The following is a 23,033-nucleotide window of genomic DNA, read 5'->3' on the forward strand; positions in this document are numbered from 1 at the left end:
GGCAGGGGAGAAGCTTGCTTATTGGCAGGGGAGAAGAAAAACAACCGATAAGGGCTGTATAACATAGTCTGGGTAAAACAAATAAGCATGGGTGTAGCTTGCTTATTGCGGCGGCTACTACCCCTAACTAATCAAGCTAGATATTTCACTTGGATGCAGCTCCATCACTGCTCTCTACATTAAAGGTGGGGGTGGAAGGGAAATAGAACCAAGAGCTAAGAGAAACAGATAAGTATGAGAGAAAAAATGTGTGAAGCTTGCTAGGCAGACTGGATGGGCCATTTGGTCTTCTTCTGCCGTCATTTCTATGTTTCTATGTTTCTATGAAAGAAGGCATGAGTGAGAAAAAGAACCTCATGCACTTCAGGAGACCTAGAGAGGGAACAAAACTCACTTAAGTAAGGGTAGAATGAGCCCCAATCTTTCTAAAGCCCTGGAACCTTTCAACCACTAAGAGATAGGTGGAGTGAGATCCAGTCTGATTCTTTGGCTATGACCGTGAATTCTCAGCACTCTATAGTCTTTGTCTGAAGAACAATGCTGCTGACAATGGGGAACTGTCCATGAGTCTTCTATGAAAGAGCAGTGCTGATTTTAATTTTGTTTCCTCAGCACGCTCACAGGAAGCAGCAGGAGGCAGGTGTATGCCCTCACCTTTGCAGATGGGCTCGCTCTCGTTCCAGTGGGGGTCAGAGGGATCCACGCACTCGATGCCTGCTGGGCCCTGCTCCAGCATGTACCCAGGGCTGCAGGAGAAGACCACCAGGGCTCCCACACGGTACAGCAGGTCCGAGGTGCTGAAGTTGCCGTGTGCCAGGAAGGGCTCATAGCAGCGGTCCTCATCGAAGGCTGGAAGGGATCGGACACAAGGAGAGGAAAGGATGGAAGGCATAGGAGAAGAGAAAGGGGATGAGGGGGATATAAAGAGAGAGAGAGGAACAGGAAAGACATGAAGGAGACATAAAAATAGAGGGAAGAGAACAAGCAGAGAGACGGACAGGAAGAGGGAGGAAAGAGAGGAATGTGAGAAATCGCTATTTCATTGCATAGTAAGAACATGAGATGCAGCAATGGAACAAAACAGGAGGGTGGAAGGCTTAAAGGGACAGAAAGAGAAATCAAGACAGAGAGATAGAAAAATAAATAGAGACAGCAAGGCAGAGAAATCAAGAGAGAGAGAGAGAGAGAGCAGCAAGATGGATAGAAAGACAGACAGAAAGTAACAGGGGGTAAATTGGGGAAAAAGTGACAGAAATTGAAACAAAGAGAAAGGGAGTGACAATATGAAATACAGAGAAAGCATTTAAGGAAAAGTACAACGGCATTGAAGAGAGAATGAAACAGAGGGACAGAGGCAGAGAGGAAAATGGACAGAGGCGATGTGTCCTGGGTTACCTTCATATCTCAAGCTGAGCAGTAGAGGCACTGCTGGATTTTCACAGATAAGCTCCACGTACAAGGACTGAGCGTCGCTCAGCAGCCCTCGCTCGGGTACGTCATCAAGGTCTGAGTCGTAGATCAGTGGGGAGAGTTGGCTGCTCCCACTACGAATCACCAGTCTGCAGAAAGAGGACAAAAATGCTGGGTTTGGGTGCTGCAGGTTTGTTTTGGGTTTTTTTTTTGTTATCTCCCATCTTACAGCAGACAGAGAGAAAACCTATATATCTAGGAGAAAAGAGAAAGAGGAGGGCAGAAGAGTAAGAGAGACTGCTTACCTATCATTGTCTTCATCCAGTGAGACTCGCTCAAAGTGCAGGTGTAATCGCTGCCCCTCCCCTGCCTCCAGGAGCCAGCGACACGTCAGGTTGTTCCCATGGCTGCTACTAAGGTCGGGGGAGATGATTCGGCCCAGAGTGGCATTCCGGATGGTCCCTCCGCAAGACGCTGCGGACAAGAGAGTCAGGGTCAGGTAGGGGAGTGCACCATGTGATGATGGGATATGCGCCTAGGGATGCCACCTCACCCAGATCAACTCAAACTGGCGGATCCAGCCCTGGTGTTGCCCCATTGTATGCATGAAATTGTAGTCCTACTTTTTTTTTTTTTTTTTTTTTAGGAGAATCAGAATTATAAATCCATTCATGCAATGTATCAGTCTGCTTGGGATGATAAATTTAGTAATATACTCTAGATAATTTTATTTGTGAATATTAATGCATGTCTACGAATACCAATGCTGTAATGCAGCTAAGTAGTAATAACTATGAATGTCACTCTGTAAACTGTTGTGATCTATACATGGAACAACAGTATATAAAATGTCTAAATAAATAAATAGATGACCTGGGTGAGCAGGCAATCCTACATGTACCATAGTCAAAGGCATAGACAAAGAGAAGAATTATGAGATGAAAAGGCAGCAAAATGTTGAAAAGCATCTTGGGAGGTAGAAATAGATGCTTGCACCATGAGCTGGAGAGTAAAAATTCGAGAGAGCGGTATCTCATAGTGAAGTAGTATATTCATACAGATGTATCATGTGATGGAGATGTGCAAACAGACAGATGCACCATAAAGAAGAATCACAGCCAGTCGGATACACTGTGAAATGGACTGGTACAGCCAGACATGCAATCCAAAAAGTGACATTACAAACCACCAAAAAAATCTAATATTATTAAATAAGAAAGGTGAAGTATTCTAAGAACTTCAAACAAAAAAAATCAGTAGAAGTTTTTGAGAAGCTCAATTGAATTATATTAATAAATGAGATAATTTATCATGAAAATGGCTGAGTGAAAAAGTGGTATGATCATAATCAACCAGATAGGCACCTCAGAATTCTGAAATTCAAGCAGATGCAATTTGACAGAGAGGTGTAAGTAACTGCTTCCTGGCATGAAAAAGTACGTTACAGATGTTAATTTATAGCTTGATGCCACCTTGTGGCTGATTAATATATTTCACTGCTTTTCTACTTTTGGTCTCTGTTGTTGTTACTGTAACCTTGTGTTGCTTGTTAGGTAGTACAATGTGGCACCTGTTCACTGGCAGCTTTCAGTTGTCTTTATTTCTACAGATGAAACATGGCATCAGAAGTAACTGAACCTGCATTGCTTCCCTACATCTGGAAAGTTTCTGAAGTACAGTGGGCTCAGGAGCTATGAGCAGATGACAAGGTTTACAGTGATATTGATTGCCTTTGAATGCACCCTCCTAAGGACGCTGAAGCACCAGATCATTTCTGCATCATAGCAGCTGCTAACAGCATTCCACCCCCAAAGGAATGAAGGTAAAGGGTGACTTACGTAGCAGCTAGGAACATTTCAGGGCATAATTTTAAGACTACTTTCTAGTCAGAAGCTTAACGGAGAAGTCAGCCAAAGTGCAAGAACCTATATTGAGGAGAGTGATGGGTACTGAATGCTACCATGTTTATAAGCCTATCTAAATGAAATCTGGCACCCAAAATTAAAAGCATAAGTGAGATGACCATGATCATAATTCATATTAAGGAGACATCGATTGGCATCCCAGGCATAAACTGGATACAATACTGTCAAATGATCTGCGAGCAAAAGTAGTTCAACTTTATAAATCAGGAAAAGGATATAAAAAGATATCCAAAGATTTGAAAATGCCAATCAGTACTATTCAATACTGATGAAGAAGTGGAAAATTAGAAGACCAAGAAAGATTTCATACACAACTGCCAGGAAAATGTTTTGGGATGCAAAAAAAAAACCCCCATAAGCAACTTGTACTGCAATACAGGCTTCTCTGAAACAAAGCAGTGTGGGTGTCTCAGCATGCATAATACCTACCATAATAGGATGCATGCTAGAGTTGCCAGAAAAAAGCCATTAAGTACTGACACCCCAAAACAACCCGCTTACAATACACCAACCAGCATCTAAAGAAGCCTCAAAACTTCTAGAACAAAATAATTTGGAATTATGAAACCAAAACTGAATTTTATAGTCACAACCATCAAACCTATATTTGTAGAGGAGTCAATGCCATCCTTAGTATGAAGCATGGAGGTGGATCGCTGCTGTTGTGGGGGATATGTGAGCTACAGCAGCACAAGGCAATTTAGTCAAAATTGATGGCAGGATGAATGCATTTTATCAGAAAATATTGAAGAATTTCATTCAACAACCAGGAAGCTGCACATGGGGCACACTTGGACTTTCCAATATGACAATTTATTTATTTAAAATCTTTTCTATACCGTCGTTAAGCTAGTTGCCGTCACAACGGTTCACAATAAGGCACATAATTTCAAACTTAAATGTGTTGAGTTATATTAACTAAACAGGTGCCCTCAAATACTGTAACATAGTTTCATATTAAATATTACTTAGTGGTTGTGATAAGTCTTGTCTACTTTAAGTATATTGGCTATAAGATAAATTAACACTTAAGTCTTGTCCTCTGTTGTTGCAATCTAATAGAGGTAAAGTAAAATAAAATATACACACACACACCATTCGAGTAAGCTGATGTATATGTGTGGGAGTTCTTCGGACTGCATCATACAATTCCCTGGATTCTACTCTTCATTCCCTTTGTGGTATGCTTGCTTAAATAGCCATGTTTTTAAACTTTTTTTGAATGCTTTGATGTCTCTTTGTGTTCTGATTTCTAAAGGCATTGTGTTCAATATTATAGGTCCTGCCAGGGATAGGGCCCTATCCCTTACTTGCGTTAGTCTGGTTGTTTTTACTGAGGGAATAGTTAGTAGGGCTTTGTTTGCTGATCTCAAGTTTCTATTAGGGACGTGTACGAGAAGGGCTGTGTTCAGCCATTCTGCCTTTTCGTCGTGTATTAATTTATGTATGGTGCAAAGAGTCTTGTATTGAATTCTTTGTTCAATGGGTAGCCAGTGTAGTTCAATTAGGGTTTTGGTGATATGGTCTCTTTTACTTTTACCGGTTAAAATTCTTGCAGCTGTGTTTTGTAATACCTGTAGGGGTCTTATCGTGGTGTAGGGTAATCCTAGTAGAAGGGCATTACAGTAATCAGTGCTTGAAAAAATTAATGCTTGTAGTACTGACCGGAAGTCATTTGGTGTTAGTAGTGGTTTAAGTCTTCTGAGAGTCATAAGTTTGGCTTAACCTTCTCTTACTTTTAGAGATATATGTTGTTTCATACTTAGTTCCGTATCGATAATCACTCCAAGGTTTCATACTTTCTCTGCTAGTTGTATTTTTTGGTTGTTATTGATTGTAATTGGGTTTTGAATGATTGTGATGTTTTTTCGTTCAAGATGTAGGAATTCTGTTTTCTCTATGTTAATAACTAATTCCATCTGGTTTAAGAGCTGTTTTATTATATCTAGATACATGTTGGCTAAGGTTAATGTTTTCTCAATTGAGTCATTAATTGGAAGTATTAATTGAAGATCGTCAGCATATATGTAGTGTGAGATGCCCAGACCAGCTAGTAGGTGGCATAACGGCAGCATGTATATGTTGAATAGTGTGGCAGATAGGGTTGATCCCTGCGGAACTCCTGTTTGAAGGTTTATTCTTTCTGACATTGCTTTTTTGATTTGCACTTGGAAATATCTGTTATCTAGGTATGATTTGAACTATTTGATTGTTGTGTTGCATAGTCCTATTTCTTCTAATCTATTTAATAGGATCTCATGATTTACTGTGTCAAATGCCGCTGATAGGTCCAGCATTACTAAAATGTAATGTTTACCGCTGTCGAAACCTCTCATGATGTTGTCAGTTAGCGTAAGTAGTAGTGTTTCAGTGCTATAGTTTTTGCGAAATCCATGTTGTGATGGGTACAGAATATTATTGTCCTCTAAGTGTTCTGCTAATTGATTTTGTACAGTTTTTTCTATTAATTTTGCAATTAGTGGTAAGTTTGATACTGGTCTATAATTGCTCAGGATGAGTGGATCGCTGTTCTTTTTTTTCAAAATTGGTTTTACTATTGCTCCTTTTAGTGAATCTGGCATGTTTCCTTCATTTAATGATAGATTAATGATTTTTGTTAAAGTCGGAGAGGTTGTGGTGGCTAGTTTTTTTTATATCTGTGGTGGGTATTGTGTCATATGCATGTGGGGCAGGGTTTAGTTTTTTTAGCATCAATTCAACTTCTATTTCGGATATTTCACTGAATGTTTCCCATTGTTTAACATCTCTTTTTTGCATTTTGATGTTTTGTTTAGTTATTTTTGGAATCTTTGTTTTTAGGTTCGTAATTTTGTCATTAAAAAATGTAGCTATCTCATTAACTTCAAGCCATTACGTGGTGATCCAACACATCCAATGCATTACGTGGTGATCCAACGCATAAGGCCAAGACGACCCTTCAGCAGCTGCAGCCGGAGCAAGTGAAGGCTCTGGAGTGGCCATCATGCTCCTGCTCTCAGTATCACTGAGGCACGTTGGGGAGAACTCAAACCTGCAGTTCATGCTAGACAACCAAAGAATTTACAGGATCTAGAGGCTTTTTCCAAGAGGAATGGGCAGCTTTAGCACATGAGAAAATAAAGGGCCTCATTCACAACTATCACAAAAGACTGCAAGTCATCATTGATGCAAAAGGGGCAGTACATGATATTAAGAACCTAAAGGTATGTAAACTTTTGAACAGATCATTTTATTTCCCTTATTGCCATGGTTTTTTAATGATTGTGCTATTCTGTGATGCATAATAGTTTAATTTGAAACACATTAAAAATAAGACTTTTTGGCTGATCACTCATGTTTTCTTAAAGTGATATACATCGTACAAATTCTGCCAGGCGTATGTAAATTTAGGAGCACAACTGCATATGCTTCAATAACAAGCTGAAGGTATCAGCAGAAGCATAGAAACTGCAGAGTTATAATGAAAACAGAAAAGAGAGAAACCAAAAACAAAACATTTTGAGAGAACCCAAAGCAGGAATTGGGGAAGAAAATCGATACTGTTAAAACTCCACAAATTAAAGACGAAAATGACAAAATTTGGGGGAAATATATATATGAAGATCATGTAGACCATAACAAAGAAGAATAATGGCTACCCAGCATACAGGAGAGCATAGAAAAAGCAAACATCAAAACCACGGAATGGCCTGAAGTTAAAACAATTGAGCGGGAAGCCAGGTTAGAAAACCCCCAGATTGGAAGTGCCCTGGCCTTGATGGAGTGCTGAACCTTTGCTCAACTATTTTACATCTCTCCACCAAGACTTGGCTAATTGCAAAAAAGCAATCAATAAGACAGCCAGAATGAATTCCACAGTGGTTAATAACAGGAAAAACACTCCTCCTTCCAAAGGGAGACCCAAATGCTGTCCCTCAAAATTATCAACCAATAACTTGCCTGCCTACAATCAATAAACTGTTCACTGCAACACTTAAAGATAGAATATATTATCATATCAACTCTAATAACATCATGGTAATAGAACAGAAGGATAACAAAAGAGGTGCATATGGAACCAAAGACCAGTTGATGCATCATAAAATCTGAGCAAACAGGCACACCAGTTAGAAGTTTGGGGCCAAACGTAACGTCCAAGAGAGATAACAGCCCACTGACACCAGACAGAGATCAGCGGCTGCATGCACAGAAAAGCCCCATCTACACTTGTAGGGGGCTGGACACTCAAAGTCTCCTAAGAGACTTAACTATAGAATAATAGAAAGTTGTGTATCTACTGAACAAAGAAAAGGGAGGTGGAACAGATGTTAATTTTACAGGTTGATGCCACCTTGTGGCTGATTCTTATATTTCACAGTTATTTTACTTCTCTCTGTTGTTTTTTAACCTTCTGTTGCTTGCTCAGGGCCAGTGGCAGCACTATGCCTACTAGGTGCCTGCCTAGAGTGCCACACTTTTGGGAGTGGTCTAGTGCTGGCATTTCCTTTTTCCAGCCTCTGCTGGCAAAGAAGAGGAAGTGGTGTTGTGTGGGCCTATGTGGGCAAGGAGGAAGTGCTATGGCCACTGCTATCAGGAGAAGAAGAAGAAGAAACAGCTCAGCCAGAAGAAGCAGCATTGGACAGTGACGCGGTCAGGAGCAGGATGAACAGTGTGTCCTGCAGGGCCAGAAGAAGCGGCATCAACCTCTCCTTCCTCTTCCCCCAATCCCTCATGGTCAGGAGCAGGTGGAGGAACAGCACGGCCCTGCCATGGGGTTGAAGGAGAAGGCTGATAGAACGTGTGTGAATGTGGGACAGCGTGTGTATGTGTGTGTGTGTGTGTGTGTGTGAGAGAGAGAGACTGAGCACGTGAGAGAGAGAGAGTGTGTGTGTATGAGAGAGAGCATACGTAGGTAAAAGAGGAGAAAGTTTGTGCACAACAATGCCCCCCTCCCCCCTTCTCTCCCCTGCTAATCCATGGATAATCTCAGGGCATCCAGAAATCAAAAGTTCCCAGGTATGGAAAGCAAGGGATTTTTTTTTTTTAACCTTATTAGCTTTCATTATTGGATGTTATTTCATGCGTCTGCTGATTGGAAATATTTTGTTGGCATTTGGAAAAGTTTTATATAAGTTTTTAGTTATTGGATGTTATCCTATTCGTCGGCTGTTTTGAAATTTTTATTCTTTTTATTAGTACTAGCTGGAACCTGCTGAATTACCCAGAGTCCCCTATTTGCTGTCCTCCTCCCAAGTCTGAATCCAATATTTCCTTCCCAGCACATTCTTATCCCTCTCCCTCTCAGCATTCCCTTCCTCCGTTCCCCCCCCCCTCTCCATGGCCTAGGCTCAGTGCACTCTGACCTCCCTCCCCAACACAACTCCAACACTGCCTTCTCCCCTCAGTAGCCCAGCCCTAGCATACTCTGACCCCCCCTTCCCTAACCCAGTCCTAGCACACTGTGGTCCTCTTCCCAACTTGACCCTAGCACACTCCCATCCACCCTCCCCATCCACCCTCCCCAGCTCAACCCCACTACATTTTGTCCCACTCTCCGGCCCAACCCAGCACATCCAGGCCCCCTCCAGCCCTCCTCCCCAGCCCAACCCAGCACTCTGTTCCCGACCAACTGGCCTAAGCCCCAGCACACCCTGGTCTCTCCCCCAAAACACTCAGCATTCCCAGTCCCCAGCCCACTCTGACGTCCCTTCACCAACCTGAACTCAATACTCCCGTTTCCCCTCCCCAGCCTGACCCGAGCACACTTTGACCCTCCTCCCATAAGGTAAATTGAAAGAGAACAAAAAACAATCAAAATTAGAAAAGAGGAGAAAAGTAAATAGTGGATGTCCTAGGGATCTGTACTGGGACTGGTGCTTTTTTTTTTTTTTTGTAAACTCTTTATGTTCAACCAAACCCAATAATCCAAACATATCCGATTCTTTATAAATATATATCTGTTTTTGTAATGTGAATACCATCACCCCTGATGTCCATGGCTTCTCCAGTATGGGCCCGATATTTTTTCATATTTTTGCAAATCATTCTTGAGTGAGTAGGTGAGTCTTTCCATAACTGCTGTCCAGTGAACAGCTATTTTTGGCCTCTGCTTCCCCAGCAGCACTATTTTAAATCTTCCTGCGTGAATCATCCGAGAAGCCAGTTTTTTTTAGCTACACCTGATATTAAAACGGATTCCCAAATACCCAGCTTAGACAACAGCAGAACAATTTCATTAACTGTCCTTGCAATGTCATTCCCTACCTCTTCCCAAAACTCTTGGGCATTCCCAACACATGTGCAGATGTGTGCCCCGTAACACGCACCTTCTCCAACATAAATGATTTATGTTGGGATCCATTTTAGTGTAATATGCCAGGGATCTGTGTATCAATTTAATGAGGACCTCCACTCTTTTGCAACAAATTGAAACTGTATAAGCATTTATCCATATCCCCGGCTAATCATCCTCATTAAGATTAATATCAGATCTGCATTCCAACTGTCAATGAGCTTAATAGGCATTATATCCTTCATCAACCTCCAGAATGCTTCATTTTTATGAGTATGTGGTTGTAATCTGCACTGAACTTGTTGGATTCACGGAATAATAAATAAACTATCATATAATTTAGAGATTATGACTATTTTCTAGTGAGTTCAGTACATTTTCAGTTCAGGTTTTCCATCTTGAGGTCTGTTGAATGTTGAGGACCTCTCAACTGCTGTGTTTAAGTTGCAGATATAAGTATCTTGTGTTCAAGAGTAGTTCAAATTTATCAACCAAGTTATTGAAAGGTATACTTGACTCATCCTTCCATATTAGACCAGTGTATGGTAGCCCCTTACCCTTCCATACCTGCATAAATGATGCTATTTGGGGATTGCAATTTATGACAGAGATGTCACTAAATGGAATTTTAAGAAACTGTCCTCCACACTTATAGAGTGTATGTGCTATTATAGGATATTTTCTGCCTATTTCCCTTACTTTTAATTCCCAGGTTCAATCATAAGCAATACCCCTAGGTCAGTTTCTTTCATTAGAGACTGTTCCAGGTGGATCCGAGACTCTGTAACTTTTGGAGCATGCTAAGTTTCTATAGCCTGAAGCCTAGCTACCAAGAAGTATAACTACAGGTTAGGCAGGGGCACTCCTCCAATGCTTTTCCATTTATTCAGGGTTCATAATTTGACTCTGGCTGGTTTCCTATTCTAAATAAATCTAATTATATGCCTGCTAAGTTCTGTGAAGGTGTTTATGGGAATATGCAGGGTACATGTTGGATGAAGTATATTAAACTGGTAAGTATGTTTATTTTAAGGTTGATCCTACCCATCCAATTATGTAAAGATCTGTCCACTCCTTCATGTGTTTTATAATCTTTTGAATAGCTGGATAAACATTCATGCATACTATATCTTGTATTTTAGGGATCTCACTGAAATTCCCAAATTCCCAAATTTATTGGGTGCATATATGAAAGAGGGCAGACAATTTAGGATTTCAGATTGAGGGTCAATCAGAAATATTTCAGATTTATCCAAATTTATCTTGTACCCTGAGATTACCCCTTATTGCCCACTGGGATTGCTGTTTGTTAATATATTTATAAATGATCAGGAAAAGGGAATGATGAGTGAGATCATCAAATTTACAGATGACACAAAATTATTCAAAGTAGTTAAATCACAAGCTGATTGTGAGGAATTGTAAGAGGACCTTGCAAGCCTAGGGAATTGGATGCAGACAAGAGCAAAGCGCTGGATATAGAGAATCCAAACTATAGTTACATGATGCTGGGTTCTGTATTATGAGTCACCACTGTAAAGGAAAAGGACCTTGGAATCATGGTAGACAATACTTTGAAATTCTCGGCTCATTGTGCAGGGATGCTCACATAGAATGTTAGGTATTATAAGGAAACAAACAGAAAATAAAACAGAAGATATTATAATGACCCTCTATCGATCCATCTGGTCACCTCATCTGAAGGAAGATAGAATGGAACTAGAAAAGGTGGAGAGAGGGGTGACCAAAATGTTAAAGGAGATGGAATGGTTCCCCTATGAAGAAAGACTAAATAGGTTAGGGCTATTCGGCTTGGAGAAGAATTTATCGTCTTGTTTTAAATGCTCCTTATTTTTTAATGTTCATTGTATGGTTCCCATGCGACTGCTTTATATGTTCCTTGTATCGCACCCAAGCAACTGTTCTGTTTTTCAATGTAAACTGGTGTGATCTGTATTTTATACAGGAACGTCGGTATATAAGAATTTAAAAATAAAATAAATAAATAAGAAACAACTGAGAGGAATCATGATAGAGTTCTATAACATGATGAGTTGTGTGGAACGGTTAAATACAGAATGGATATTTACCCTTTCCAATAGTATAAGGACTAGGGGACCCTCCATGCAGCTAATAAGTAGCATTTTAAAACAAATTGGAGAATGTATTTTTTTTCACTCAGCGCTCAATTAAACTGTGGAATTTGTTGCCAGAGAATGTGGTGAAAGCATTAGCATAACTGGTTTTAAAAAGGGTTTGGACAAGTTCCGGGAGGAAAAGTCCATAAACCACTATTAGCCGTGTAATCTTGGAGAGGCTACTGCTTATCCTGGTTATGAGCAAGAAGGCCGAACCTATTCTTTGGAATTCCCCTGGTTCCTTGTGATCTGGATTGGCCACTGACAGAGACAGGATGTTGGGCTTGATTGCCTAACCCCAGTCTGGCATTTCTTGGGTTCTTATGAAGGTCTGTTTTCCGTAGGTATGATCAGGGCTTCATTTTTGAGGCAATGGCCTGGAACTGAGTTCCTGCACTTATGTAAGAGGCAGAGCAGGAGGGGGTATTCTGCTCCAGCCCCTCCCATCCTGCAGGGAAGAGGAGAGGAGGGGGTGAACCTGGAGCAGACAGAGTAAAGAAAAGTCACTCTGCTCTCCTAACCCAGCTCTCCATTCCCCTCCCTCCACTTTATTGTTCCTCCTTTCTGTCTTGTTCTGTGGTGGGACAATCTGTGAGTCAGGCAAGTGGAAGGATGGGGGAAAAAGTGAAAGAGTCGAAGGTATAGAAGGGGTGAGGGAGAAGAGCATGCATTGCTGCTCCCTTTTCTTGCCCAAGGAGATGAAGAGCAGACAATGCTTTGCATTCTAGGTCCCCACCCCCGGTCCAAGGAGGCTGAGGAAAGTGGACGGTTCACACCAATCCGCCCTTATCCCTCAAGGCTGAGGAGAACCTGCAGATTCTAGCTCGAAGAGGCCTGAATCTTACTGGCTAAGGAGGCAGGGGTAATTTTCCTGAAGGAGAGGGCTCAAGGATTACCAGGGATTAGGGGTGAGATGGGGGACCCAGGACCATGGGGTGGTTCATGGATGGGGGAGGGGGGGGGATGGGATAGTGAATGGAGGATCAGGATCCCCAGGGCAGAGAAGAGGAGGGGAAGAAAGGGCCCCTCTCGCCCTAACCTCTCCTCCTTCTCCTCCTTACCTCAGTATTCCTCCATCCCCAACCCCCAGCAGGGCTAGCTGGGTTTAAAAAAGGCTTGGATAAGTTCCTGGAGGAGAAGCCCATAAACTGCTATTAATCGATAGGGAGCAGCCAATGCTTGTTGCTGGTATTAGTAACATGGGGTCTGTTTAATGTTTGGGTACTTGCCAGGTACTTGTGACCTGGATTGGCCACTGTTGGAGACAGGATGCCAGGCTTGATGGACCCTTGGTCTGACCCAGCATGGCAATTTCTTATGTTCTTATATGCCATACTGGGTCAGACCAAGGGTCCATCAAGCCCGGCATCCTGTTTCCAACAGAGGCCAAACTAGGCCACAAGAACCTGGCAAGTACCCAAAAACTAAGAAGATCTCATGCTACTGATGCAATTAATAGCAGTGGCTATTCCCTAAGTAAACTTGATTAATAGCAGTTAATGGATTTCTCCTCCAAGAACTTATCCAAACCTTTTTTGAACCCAGCTACAAATTCCAGAGCTTTATTGTGCGTTGAGTGAAAAAGAGTTTTCTCTGATTAGTCTTAAATGTGCTACTTGCTAACTTCATGGAATGCCCCCTAGTCCTTCTATTATCCGAAAGTGTAAATAACCGATTCACATCTATTCATTCAAGACCTCTCATCATCTTAAAGACCTCTATCATATGCCCCTTTCAGCTGTCTCTTCTCCAAGCTGAACATCCCTAACCTCTTCAGCCTTTCCTCATAGGGGAGCTGTTCCATCCCCTTTATCATTTTGGTAGCCCTTCTCTGTACTTTCTCCATCGCAATTATATCTTTTTTGAGATGCGGCGACCAGAATTGTACACAGTATTCAAGGTGTGGTCTCACCATGGAGCGATATAGAGGGATTATGACATTTTCCGTTTTATTAACCATTCCCTTCCTAATAATTCCTAACATTCTGTTTGCTTTTTTACTGCTGCAGCACACTGAGCAAGAGTTATTTTTCCCTATATGGAACACCTTGCACTTGTCCACATTAAATTTCATCTGCCATTTGGATGCCCAATTTTCCAGTCTTGCAAGGTCCTCCTGTTCTTGTGTAACTCCCGGCAATACTTCATCCACCAGTGCTCTTCAAGTAAAGAATGGCTGGGGATGGAGAATCACTGAGATAAGGAGGAAGATGTGTGTTTGAGAGAGAGGGTGTCAGTGCTTGGGAAGGGGAGGGTGTTCACACTGACCCTGGCCACACCACTTTGAATAGGCCACGTCTGGCCCTGCTCCACTCCCCCCCCCCCCTTTCCCCTACCCTCATCCCACAGTTCCATTTCCTTTTTGTCTACAAATTAAGCCCTGTGTGTGACCGAGGTGGGAGTATCCTGCTAGCGTGTACTTTCTGTGTAGGGATTTATAACAGCCTGGCTTGTTCTGTTTTCTTAATAGGAGGTGTGTTGATGTTTTAGGACTTGATGTAACATTTGCAGCATTGCCTTTTCATAGGTAGGGTTCTTGCTATTTGAGTGCTAGCAATTAATGCTGTTTTGGTATGAGAGGATATTGTAATTGTAATTCAGTTTACTCATGGCTTTCTGAGGGCCAAGCCACACCCACATTACCATAGGCCTAATATAATAAAGGTTCCAAGTGTCTTGCTTGCTTTCATGCAGGGTTTTCTGATTGTCACCTCAGCAGTGCATGTAAATATAATATACTGTACAGGTTGTTGTAAGTGATATTTTTACCTCAGAAGACTGTACTTTGAATGTCCTTTATCATGTAAAATCTGTTATTATAAATGTATAATTTTTAATTGTGTGTGGGAATGGCATAATTGTGAAAACAGGCAGGGGTGCAAGGCTGGAAGGTTTGCTTAGAGTACCTAATCCCCTTACACCGGCCCTGTGCCTGCTGGGCAATACAACCTGGCGCCTGTTCACTAGCAACTTTTGGTTGTCTATATTTCTATATGTGAAATGGTACAGTCACACATATGCACCGCGAGACGATGAGAGGAAGCCAGATGTGTTCATTAAAGGATGGAGAGACATAGTCACAGAGATGCACCATGGGAAGGAGAGGATCTGTCACGCAATTATACCACAGGACAGAGAGGGACAGAGATACAGAATGCACGAGGACACGTGTAGTAGCAACACAGCTGCACCATAAGATGGAGAGGCAGAGATGTATTGAGGAGCGAGCAGGGCACTTACCCACACAGAGGGGTGCTCTCCCACTCCAGCGAGGGTGGCTGACATTCAAGCAGATCAGCGATTCCTCGCCATGGAGCTTGAAGCCCAGGTCGCACTTGTAGGTGGCTGCACCTCCAGGATGCAGGTCGCTGACAGTCACGTCACCATTGTCAGGGCGCCGGGGGAAAACACAGCTGAGAATGAAGGCTATATGATTGGAGGAAAAAGGAGAAAGACCACGTTTGTTACTATACACTCTTACCTGTACATGTTCCTCAGTAAGAAGGAATGTGCTTGCATGCCACCAACTGTGTCTACAAATAGTTTTTATCTGGAGGATACTCTTGTTCTTTATATTCATATATTTTATTAAATTCACAAGAATTATTTTTGCCCCACCAGTTTTCCGTTTTTTTCTTTTGAGCTTCCAGCTCAATAGGAATCAGTCTTTGTTAGGCAAAAGAGACAGAGTCTGGTTATCAGGTGTCACCACTGTGTGATGATGTGGTTTCCCTCAACCCCCTCCCCACCCAAGGGTTATGAACACTGCCTCTGCTCTATCCCCAGCAATCCCAAGAAACTGAAGATCTGACCCAGGAATGAAACCCAAGTTACAGCACTGCCACCGTGCCACCAGGCCATTCCAAATTCACAAGACTTTTTCATATACAATTTAAACATAACAGCATTAACTCATCCAGGAGTTAATACTACCATTTTGTTCAGCTGTGAAGTCCATAGTCAGCTGCTGCTTGGCTAGTTAGCTGGCTAAATGTATTCAGCAAACTTAGTTCATGTGTTCAGCAGTGCAGCTGTGCCACTGATTATATCTGGCTATCTTAAAGTTAGCCAGATAAGTTTATCCGGCTAACTTTAGGACAGGTCTAAGAGCCAACTGTTATAGGTTCAGACCGGGCACACTGGTATCCTGGGGGACTAATCTCATATAAACACACACAATTACTGGGATTATACCTCGGGGTATAGCCACACACAAACTTTGATTTAGTACATCACGGTTCCAGGTATTTAGGAAAGTGAGTTTATTTGAGCAATAAGAGAATAGAACAAATAAAATCAGATTGTATAGAAGAGGTAATGGTAGATAATAACAATTGCTACATATATATAAAAAGCTTACATTTCCAAAGGATCACGGACCATCATGTCCAGGGCTCTCTGTCCCCTCTCTTTCTCGCTGTGTCTTCTTATATGCTACAAACGCTTGTGAAAGCAGTGGTGTTTCCTCCCTCTCAGTTCTTATCAGATTTCAGACACAGCTGTGTGGCCTTCACTCTCTCTTTCAGGCTCTCTCATCATAGACTTAGTGGAATAACTAAATAAATAGGCTCTTGCCTGTTCGCAAACATTTCACAGTGCAAGACAGTAAACAGGAGTTCACTCAGAGGTTGGCCTATGGCCTTCAAACTAGTTTGTGTCTGGGTGAAAATTCTGAATTCATATGACCTATCCTCTATATACATCATCAGCAAAAGTAACAAAATGACTCTAAGATATTCCACCCCTGGATTCAGAGGATTCACATGACACCTGCTGTATGAAAAGTTTCCTATTCTACAGTTATATTGGTGTCAGCATTAATCAGAACAATGTGTATTACTTGTTGGATATATACATGCATTAAACACTGGTCCCCTTAGGACTAGCAAATATGAAAGACCAGGGCTACTACCAAATTTGCAAGAAAAGCTAAATCCATTAACTCATTGCTCCCTCTGTGCAATTGGTCAGAATACCCTTATCAAGAATACCCTTATCAAGAATATCTAAGCCCTGGAGTTTAACTGACAAGGAGATCTGTCCAATTTAAAACATTAGCAAGGCTTGCCTCTGGCCTGCCAGGAGTGTCCACAGCAATTGGTCTCAGTATCTTCTATTATCCGTTGCGATCTCTATGCTGGTTGTTGTGTGTAGTTGGCCTCTCTGACTTCTGGGGGACACCCAGCTCATCAGGATACATAGGCCACCTTTCATTGATTATCCATTATCAGGCCTACTGCGCTCAGTATAGCCTGCGTCCACATGTGCAGTTATTTGGGTGCCTCTCCACCCCTCGATGAAGTATTGTCTCAGGTCTTTGCTCAACGGCCTCTCCCACTAGCAGCAGACAGCCTGCAAATCTCCTTATCTTTTAGGTAGCTGGAACAGTGAAACTCAGGTGTAGTACATACTCCCCTCCTCCCCCATCCCCACCTCAGTGGTGCAAAAAACAAAAACAAAAATTCCTGTTCCAAACATCTATTCCAGTTCTTTCTACAAAAAAAAAATAAAAATAATACTATCTGGGTGTCAGATTGACGTACAGATAACGCATTCTGCTTAACCATTAACACAGAGAACAGCAACTATGGAGCAATAAAACTGCATCAGTTCAGACCATATCATTAATCAGAGAATCAAAATAGTAGCATCTGCAAGTAACAGTGTGACTAGGAATTAGCTAAATGTATCATAATCATATTTCATCATGATAGTTATTACGTTTCAAAGAGATATAAATATGCATAGTGCTTAAAAACAGTGTCTAAGTAACGCCACCCCCATGGAATAAGGAAATTCTGAGCACTTCAGTCCATAAAATGAAAGATTCAAGATGTCTTCTGTGGCAAAGGGTGGGATGATTTCATGCTATGAGGTCGATGACAAATGATGTGAATATGTCTCGCAGCACAGCACTCTGGAAGCTGTCTAGAAATACAGCCTCTGCACTCTCATCACTAATTCAGATGTTTGTGTTTATGGATTAATACCTGATATGAGATGAATGAAAACGAGATTAAGTAAATAAGAAGTTCTAGAATAAACATCAATAATGCCTTGTATGTAATAATCCCAGTATACACTATTCAAATGGATATCAATAACCACTTGTATGTAATAATCCCTATAAACACTATTCATATGGATATCCATAACCTCTTGTATGTAATAATCCCTGTATACACTATTCATATGGATATCAATAACCTCTTGTATGTAATAATCCCTGTATACACTATTATTCATATGGTTATCCATAACCTCTTGTATTTAATAATCCCTATAAACACTATTCATATGGATATCAATAACCTCTTGTATGTAATAATCCCAGTATATACTATTCATATGGATATCAATAACCTCTTGTATGTAATAATCCCTATATACACTATTCATATGGCTATCCATAACCTCTTGTATGTAATAATCCCTGTATACACTATTCATATGGTTATCCATAACCTCTTGTATTTAATAATCCCTATAAACACTATTCATATGGATATCAATAACCTCTTGTATGTAATAATCCCAGTATACACTATTCATATGGATATCCAATATTATAACCTCTTGTATGTATTAATCCCTGTATACACTATTCATATGGCTATCCATAACCTCTTGTATGTAATAATCCCTATATACACTATTCATATGGATATCCATTACCTCTTGTATGTAATAATCCCGGTATACACTATTCATATGGTTATCCATAATCTCTTGTATGTAATAATCCCTATATACACTATTCATATGGATATCCAATATTATAACCTCTTGTATGTAATAATTCCTAAATACACTATTCATATGGATATCCATAACCTCTTGTATGTAATAATCCCTATATACACTATTCATATGGATATCCATAACTTCTTGTATGTAATAATCCCTGTATACACTATTCATATGGATATCAATAACCCTTGTATGTAATAATCCCTGTATACACTATTCATATGGTTATCCATAACCTCTTGTATGTAATAATCCCTGTATACACTATTCATAGAGTTATCCACAACCTCTTGTATGTAATAATTCCTAAATACACAATTCATATGAATATCCATAACCTTTTGTATGTAATAATCCCTCTATACACTATTCATATGGATATCCATAACATCTTGTATGTAATAATCCCTATATACACTATTCATATGGATATCCAATATTATAACCTCTTGTATGTAATAATTCCTAAATACACTATTCATATGGATATCCATAACCTCTTGTATGTAATAATCCCTATGTACACTATTCACATGGATATCAGTAACCTCTTGTATGTAATAATCCCTATATACACTATTCATATGGATATCCATAATCTCTTGTATGTAATAATCCCTGTATACACTATTCATAGGGTTATCCATAAACTCTTGTGTGTAATAATCCCTATAAACACTATTCATATATAACTATATATAACTATTCTATTCTTCAATTTGAGGCTGATCATTCAGGCACAGTCCGGCTCGTCCCCTGCCCTCACTGGCCATCGCCTGCTCCGAACCTTCTCCTTACAGCTCCTTTTGCCCAATCAACACCTCTCTCTTTCTCCAGGATGCTATCCCCATAATCTGCAATCCCCATAATCTGCTATCCCCATAATCGCTATCCCCATAATCTGCAATCACTTGGCCAGTCGACCTAAATACTTTGCTCTTCCTTCCAGCCGACAACAGAGGCTTATTCCCATCATGATCTCACCTGTCACACAAATACTTGGCATCTCACTATTCTCGCTGACTGTATTCAATGCCGAATCCATCACCAAGAAAACTCACATACTTAACGACTACCTGTTAGAAACCAAACCAGATATCTGTGCAATCACAGAAACCTGGTTGAAACCCACAGATACAGTGTTAATAAATCACCTCCCCATTCAAACATACGACCTCCTCTCAATTCCCAGACTCAAAAAAAAGAGGAGGAGGGCTGCTCTTAGCTGCAAAAAAAGGGCTAGGCCTAACCCTGCATCTCTCAAATGCTACAACCAATCTGGAATTAGCCTTCTTTAAATCAAAGTTTCTTCAAATCGGTTTAATTTACACACCTCCAGGAATACTAAAATCCGACCCTTCTCCTGTTATTGAATTCATCGTGAAACACTTCAGTGCGGACAAACCAGCCATCCTGATTGGAGACTTTAACCTGCACGTGGATGCCTCGCCATATTCCTCGAACTGCGAAACTCTACTCGCTGCACTCAGCCATATGGGATTCAGACAGATTGTTAACAGTCCAATTCACAAAGCGGACCACACTTTAGACCTCATTTTTATAAACAAGGGCATCTCGCTATCTGCCAACCCAATATGCTCTCCAGTCCCCTGGTCGAACCACCAGATCATCTCCACGGTCCTAGAGATTAAGGAACTCCCTCCCCATGCCTTCCCTAAAACCTCTGTATCATTCAGAAACCCTGTTCCATAGAACTCCTTAGCACGCAGTTCTCCAATGAACTAGTTCAACTCGACCTCTCTGACGCCAACACAGCGACCTCATCCTGGATCAACATCACCAGCAAAGTAGCCGAACAAACCTGCCCAACAATCACTAAAACACTACATCCTGCTCGGGACAACAGGAAACCATGGTTGACACCTGAATTGAAGTCCCTCAAGCAAGACCTAAGAAGTAAAGAACATAAATGGCGTAAAAACCCCTCCACCACAACCCTAGCTGCCTACAAATCCCTCCTAAATGCCTACAGGAACGCCATCCACAGAACAAAGAAAGATTTCTTCTCAAAAAAGATCCATCATTTCATTTTTTACTCCAAAGCTCTGTTCTCTTACATATCAGCCCTCACCAAACCATCCAAACCTCTCAATCCAGATGACCAAGCCACCAGTAAAGCCAAGGAATTGGCCGACTACTTTGAGAAAAAAATTGCCATCCTTATCGCGCCCCTCACGGCGCCCATTCCTCAGCCGCCTCCCACACTCACCAACTGTCCTCAACGAAACGCATCACTAGACTCCTTTGAGTCTACGTCTTCACTAGAAATAGAAAGCATTCTCAAGAAACTTAAACCCTCTTCACACCCGTCAGACCACATACTGTCCAACCTGCTCTTCACCATTCTGAATATCATTGCTAAGCCTATAGCAGACGTCATAAACTGCTCCCTTGCTCAAGGGCTTGTTCCAGACCAACTAAAGCTTGCAATGCTTAAACCTCTATTAAAAAATCCCAACCTATCACCATTGGACCCAGCCAACTTCCGCCCCATAGCAAATTTGCCGATGATCGCCAAACTCATGGAAAAAATTGTAAACAAACAACTTTCTGAATACCTGGAAGAAAATGATATTCTCGCCCCAACACAGTTTGGCTTCCGCAAGGCGCTAAACACAGAATCACTACTAACTTCTCTCTCGGACACCGTCCTCCTAAATTTGGAAAAAGGACAACCATATTTACTCGCTCTTCTGGATCTATCCGCAGCCTTCGACACCGTGAACCACACTATCTTATTACAGCAACTTGCAGACATTGGCATCAAGGGAAAGGCACTCAATTGGTTCAAATCCTTCCTTGAAAACAGGTTCTTCAAGGTGAGGATCAACAATAAAGAATCGCACCCAGTCAGATCCAACCTGGGAGTCCCCCAGGGATCATCTCTCTCACCCACTCTATTCAATATCTACCTCCTCCCGCTCTGCCATTTACTCTCTAACCTAAAGTTAACTCTCTACCTCTATGCGGACGACATCCAGATTCTCATCCCTATCACAGAGTCTCTTCACAAAACTTGGTCCCATTAGAATACTGCCTTCAATCAATCAACCTACTTCTTACCAGCCTCAACCTCATCCTCAATACCAACAAGACGGAGATCCTTCTAATAGCTCATGACAACAACAACGTTCTTCTCAACTCCCCAAGTTCTTCCTAACTAGCCAAAACATCAGTTAATCACTCACCACATGTGAGAGACCTAGGTATTCTGCTTGACAACCAGCTTAACCTCAAAAAATTCGTAAATAACACCACCAAAGAATGCTTTTTCAAACTGCAGGTACTAAGAAAACTGAAACCACTCCTACACCTCCGAGACTTCCGCTTGGTGCTCCAATCCATCATCCTGTCTAAAATTGATTACTGCAACTCCATTCTTCTGGGTCTACCCGCTAACACCACCAAACCTCTACAGATGGTCCAGAACGCGGCTGCCAGGATTCTCACCAACGCTAATAAAAGAGAACACATCACCCCCATCCTTCAGAACCTTCACTGGTTACCAATCAAATACAGGATTCTCTTTAAAGCTCTCATGATGATCCACAAGGCCTTGCATAATATCTCCCCCCTCAAGCTAAGCTTCCAACTACGGCCGTACATCTCGAACAGACCTATCAGAAGAGCATATAAAGACACTTTGTATACCCAACCTGCTAAAACCTCATTAAGGAAGCGTGCCCTTTCCACAGCTGGTCCTCCCCTTTGGAACTTGCTCCCTCCAGACCTCCGCCAAGAACCCTGCCCCCTGGTTTTCAAAAAGAAACTGAAAACATGGCTTTTCAGCCAAGCCTTTTCGGAGAGATAATCTCTCACTGAGGCCCCCCTGGTCCTCCAAAGAACCACTCTAAAGTTCTCCTCACCCCCTCTAGTCCAATTGCATCATGTCCAACTATGGACTAGCTTATTGACTCTGAGCCCTTTTAACTAAGCCTGCATTCCAGATATCCCCTAGCACTTTAACTACCCCGTGAGCCAGAGACTACATTAATTCCGTAAGCTAGCTGCTGCTCAACACGCATCTAGAAGTCACCTAGTCCCTTAATGAACCTGTAAGTTAGATGTTCTTAATGTATTATTTTTTCTTTCCTTTTAACCTGCCCGCTAGTTTGTGTTAGTTCTACCTGTTATCCATCAGTTACTCCAGTTTTCCCGTAATTATTGCGTTCACCAAAAGTTTATTTGAAGTGATATCATGTATAGCCCTATGTTTTTATTATACTATATTATAATTCAATTGTACTACATGTTCCTTGTACCCGCCCCATGGCGACAGTTCAGTTCCTATGTAAACCGGTGCGATATGTATCCTATACAGGAACATCGGTATATAAAAGTTAAAAATAAATAAATATTCATATGGATATCCTTAACCTCTTGTATGTAATAATCCCTGTATACACTATTCATATGGTTATCCATAACATCTTGTATGTAATAATCCCTATATACACTAGTCATATGGATATCAATAAACTCTTGTATGTAATAATCCCTATATACACTATTCATATG

The 23,033-nt window shown here is 41.3% G+C and overlaps 1 protein-coding gene across 1 annotated transcript in view; it reads right to left on the minus strand.

Annotated features, from left to right (window-relative positions):
* Positions 1-23,033, minus strand: part of SEZ6L2 (seizure related 6 homolog like 2) — a 246,662-nt gene that overhangs the window by 151,868 nt on the left and 71,761 nt on the right. Inside the window, exons 6-9 of the mRNA XM_029606956.1 lie at positions 14,985-15,170; positions 1,716-1,884; positions 1,396-1,559; positions 655-849 (exon numbers count right to left, since the gene is read on the minus strand). Of these exons, the coding sequence (XP_029462816.1) occupies positions 655-849; positions 1,396-1,559; positions 1,716-1,884; positions 14,985-15,170 (714 nt within the window). The remainder of the gene's footprint in view (positions 1-654; positions 850-1,395; positions 1,560-1,715; positions 1,885-14,984; positions 15,171-23,033) is intronic.

This window comes from Rhinatrema bivittatum, chromosome 6 (assembly GCF_901001135.1).
Source record: "Rhinatrema bivittatum chromosome 6, aRhiBiv1.1, whole genome shotgun sequence".
Classification (NCBI taxonomy): Eukaryota; Metazoa; Chordata; class Amphibia; order Gymnophiona; family Rhinatrematidae; genus Rhinatrema; species Rhinatrema bivittatum.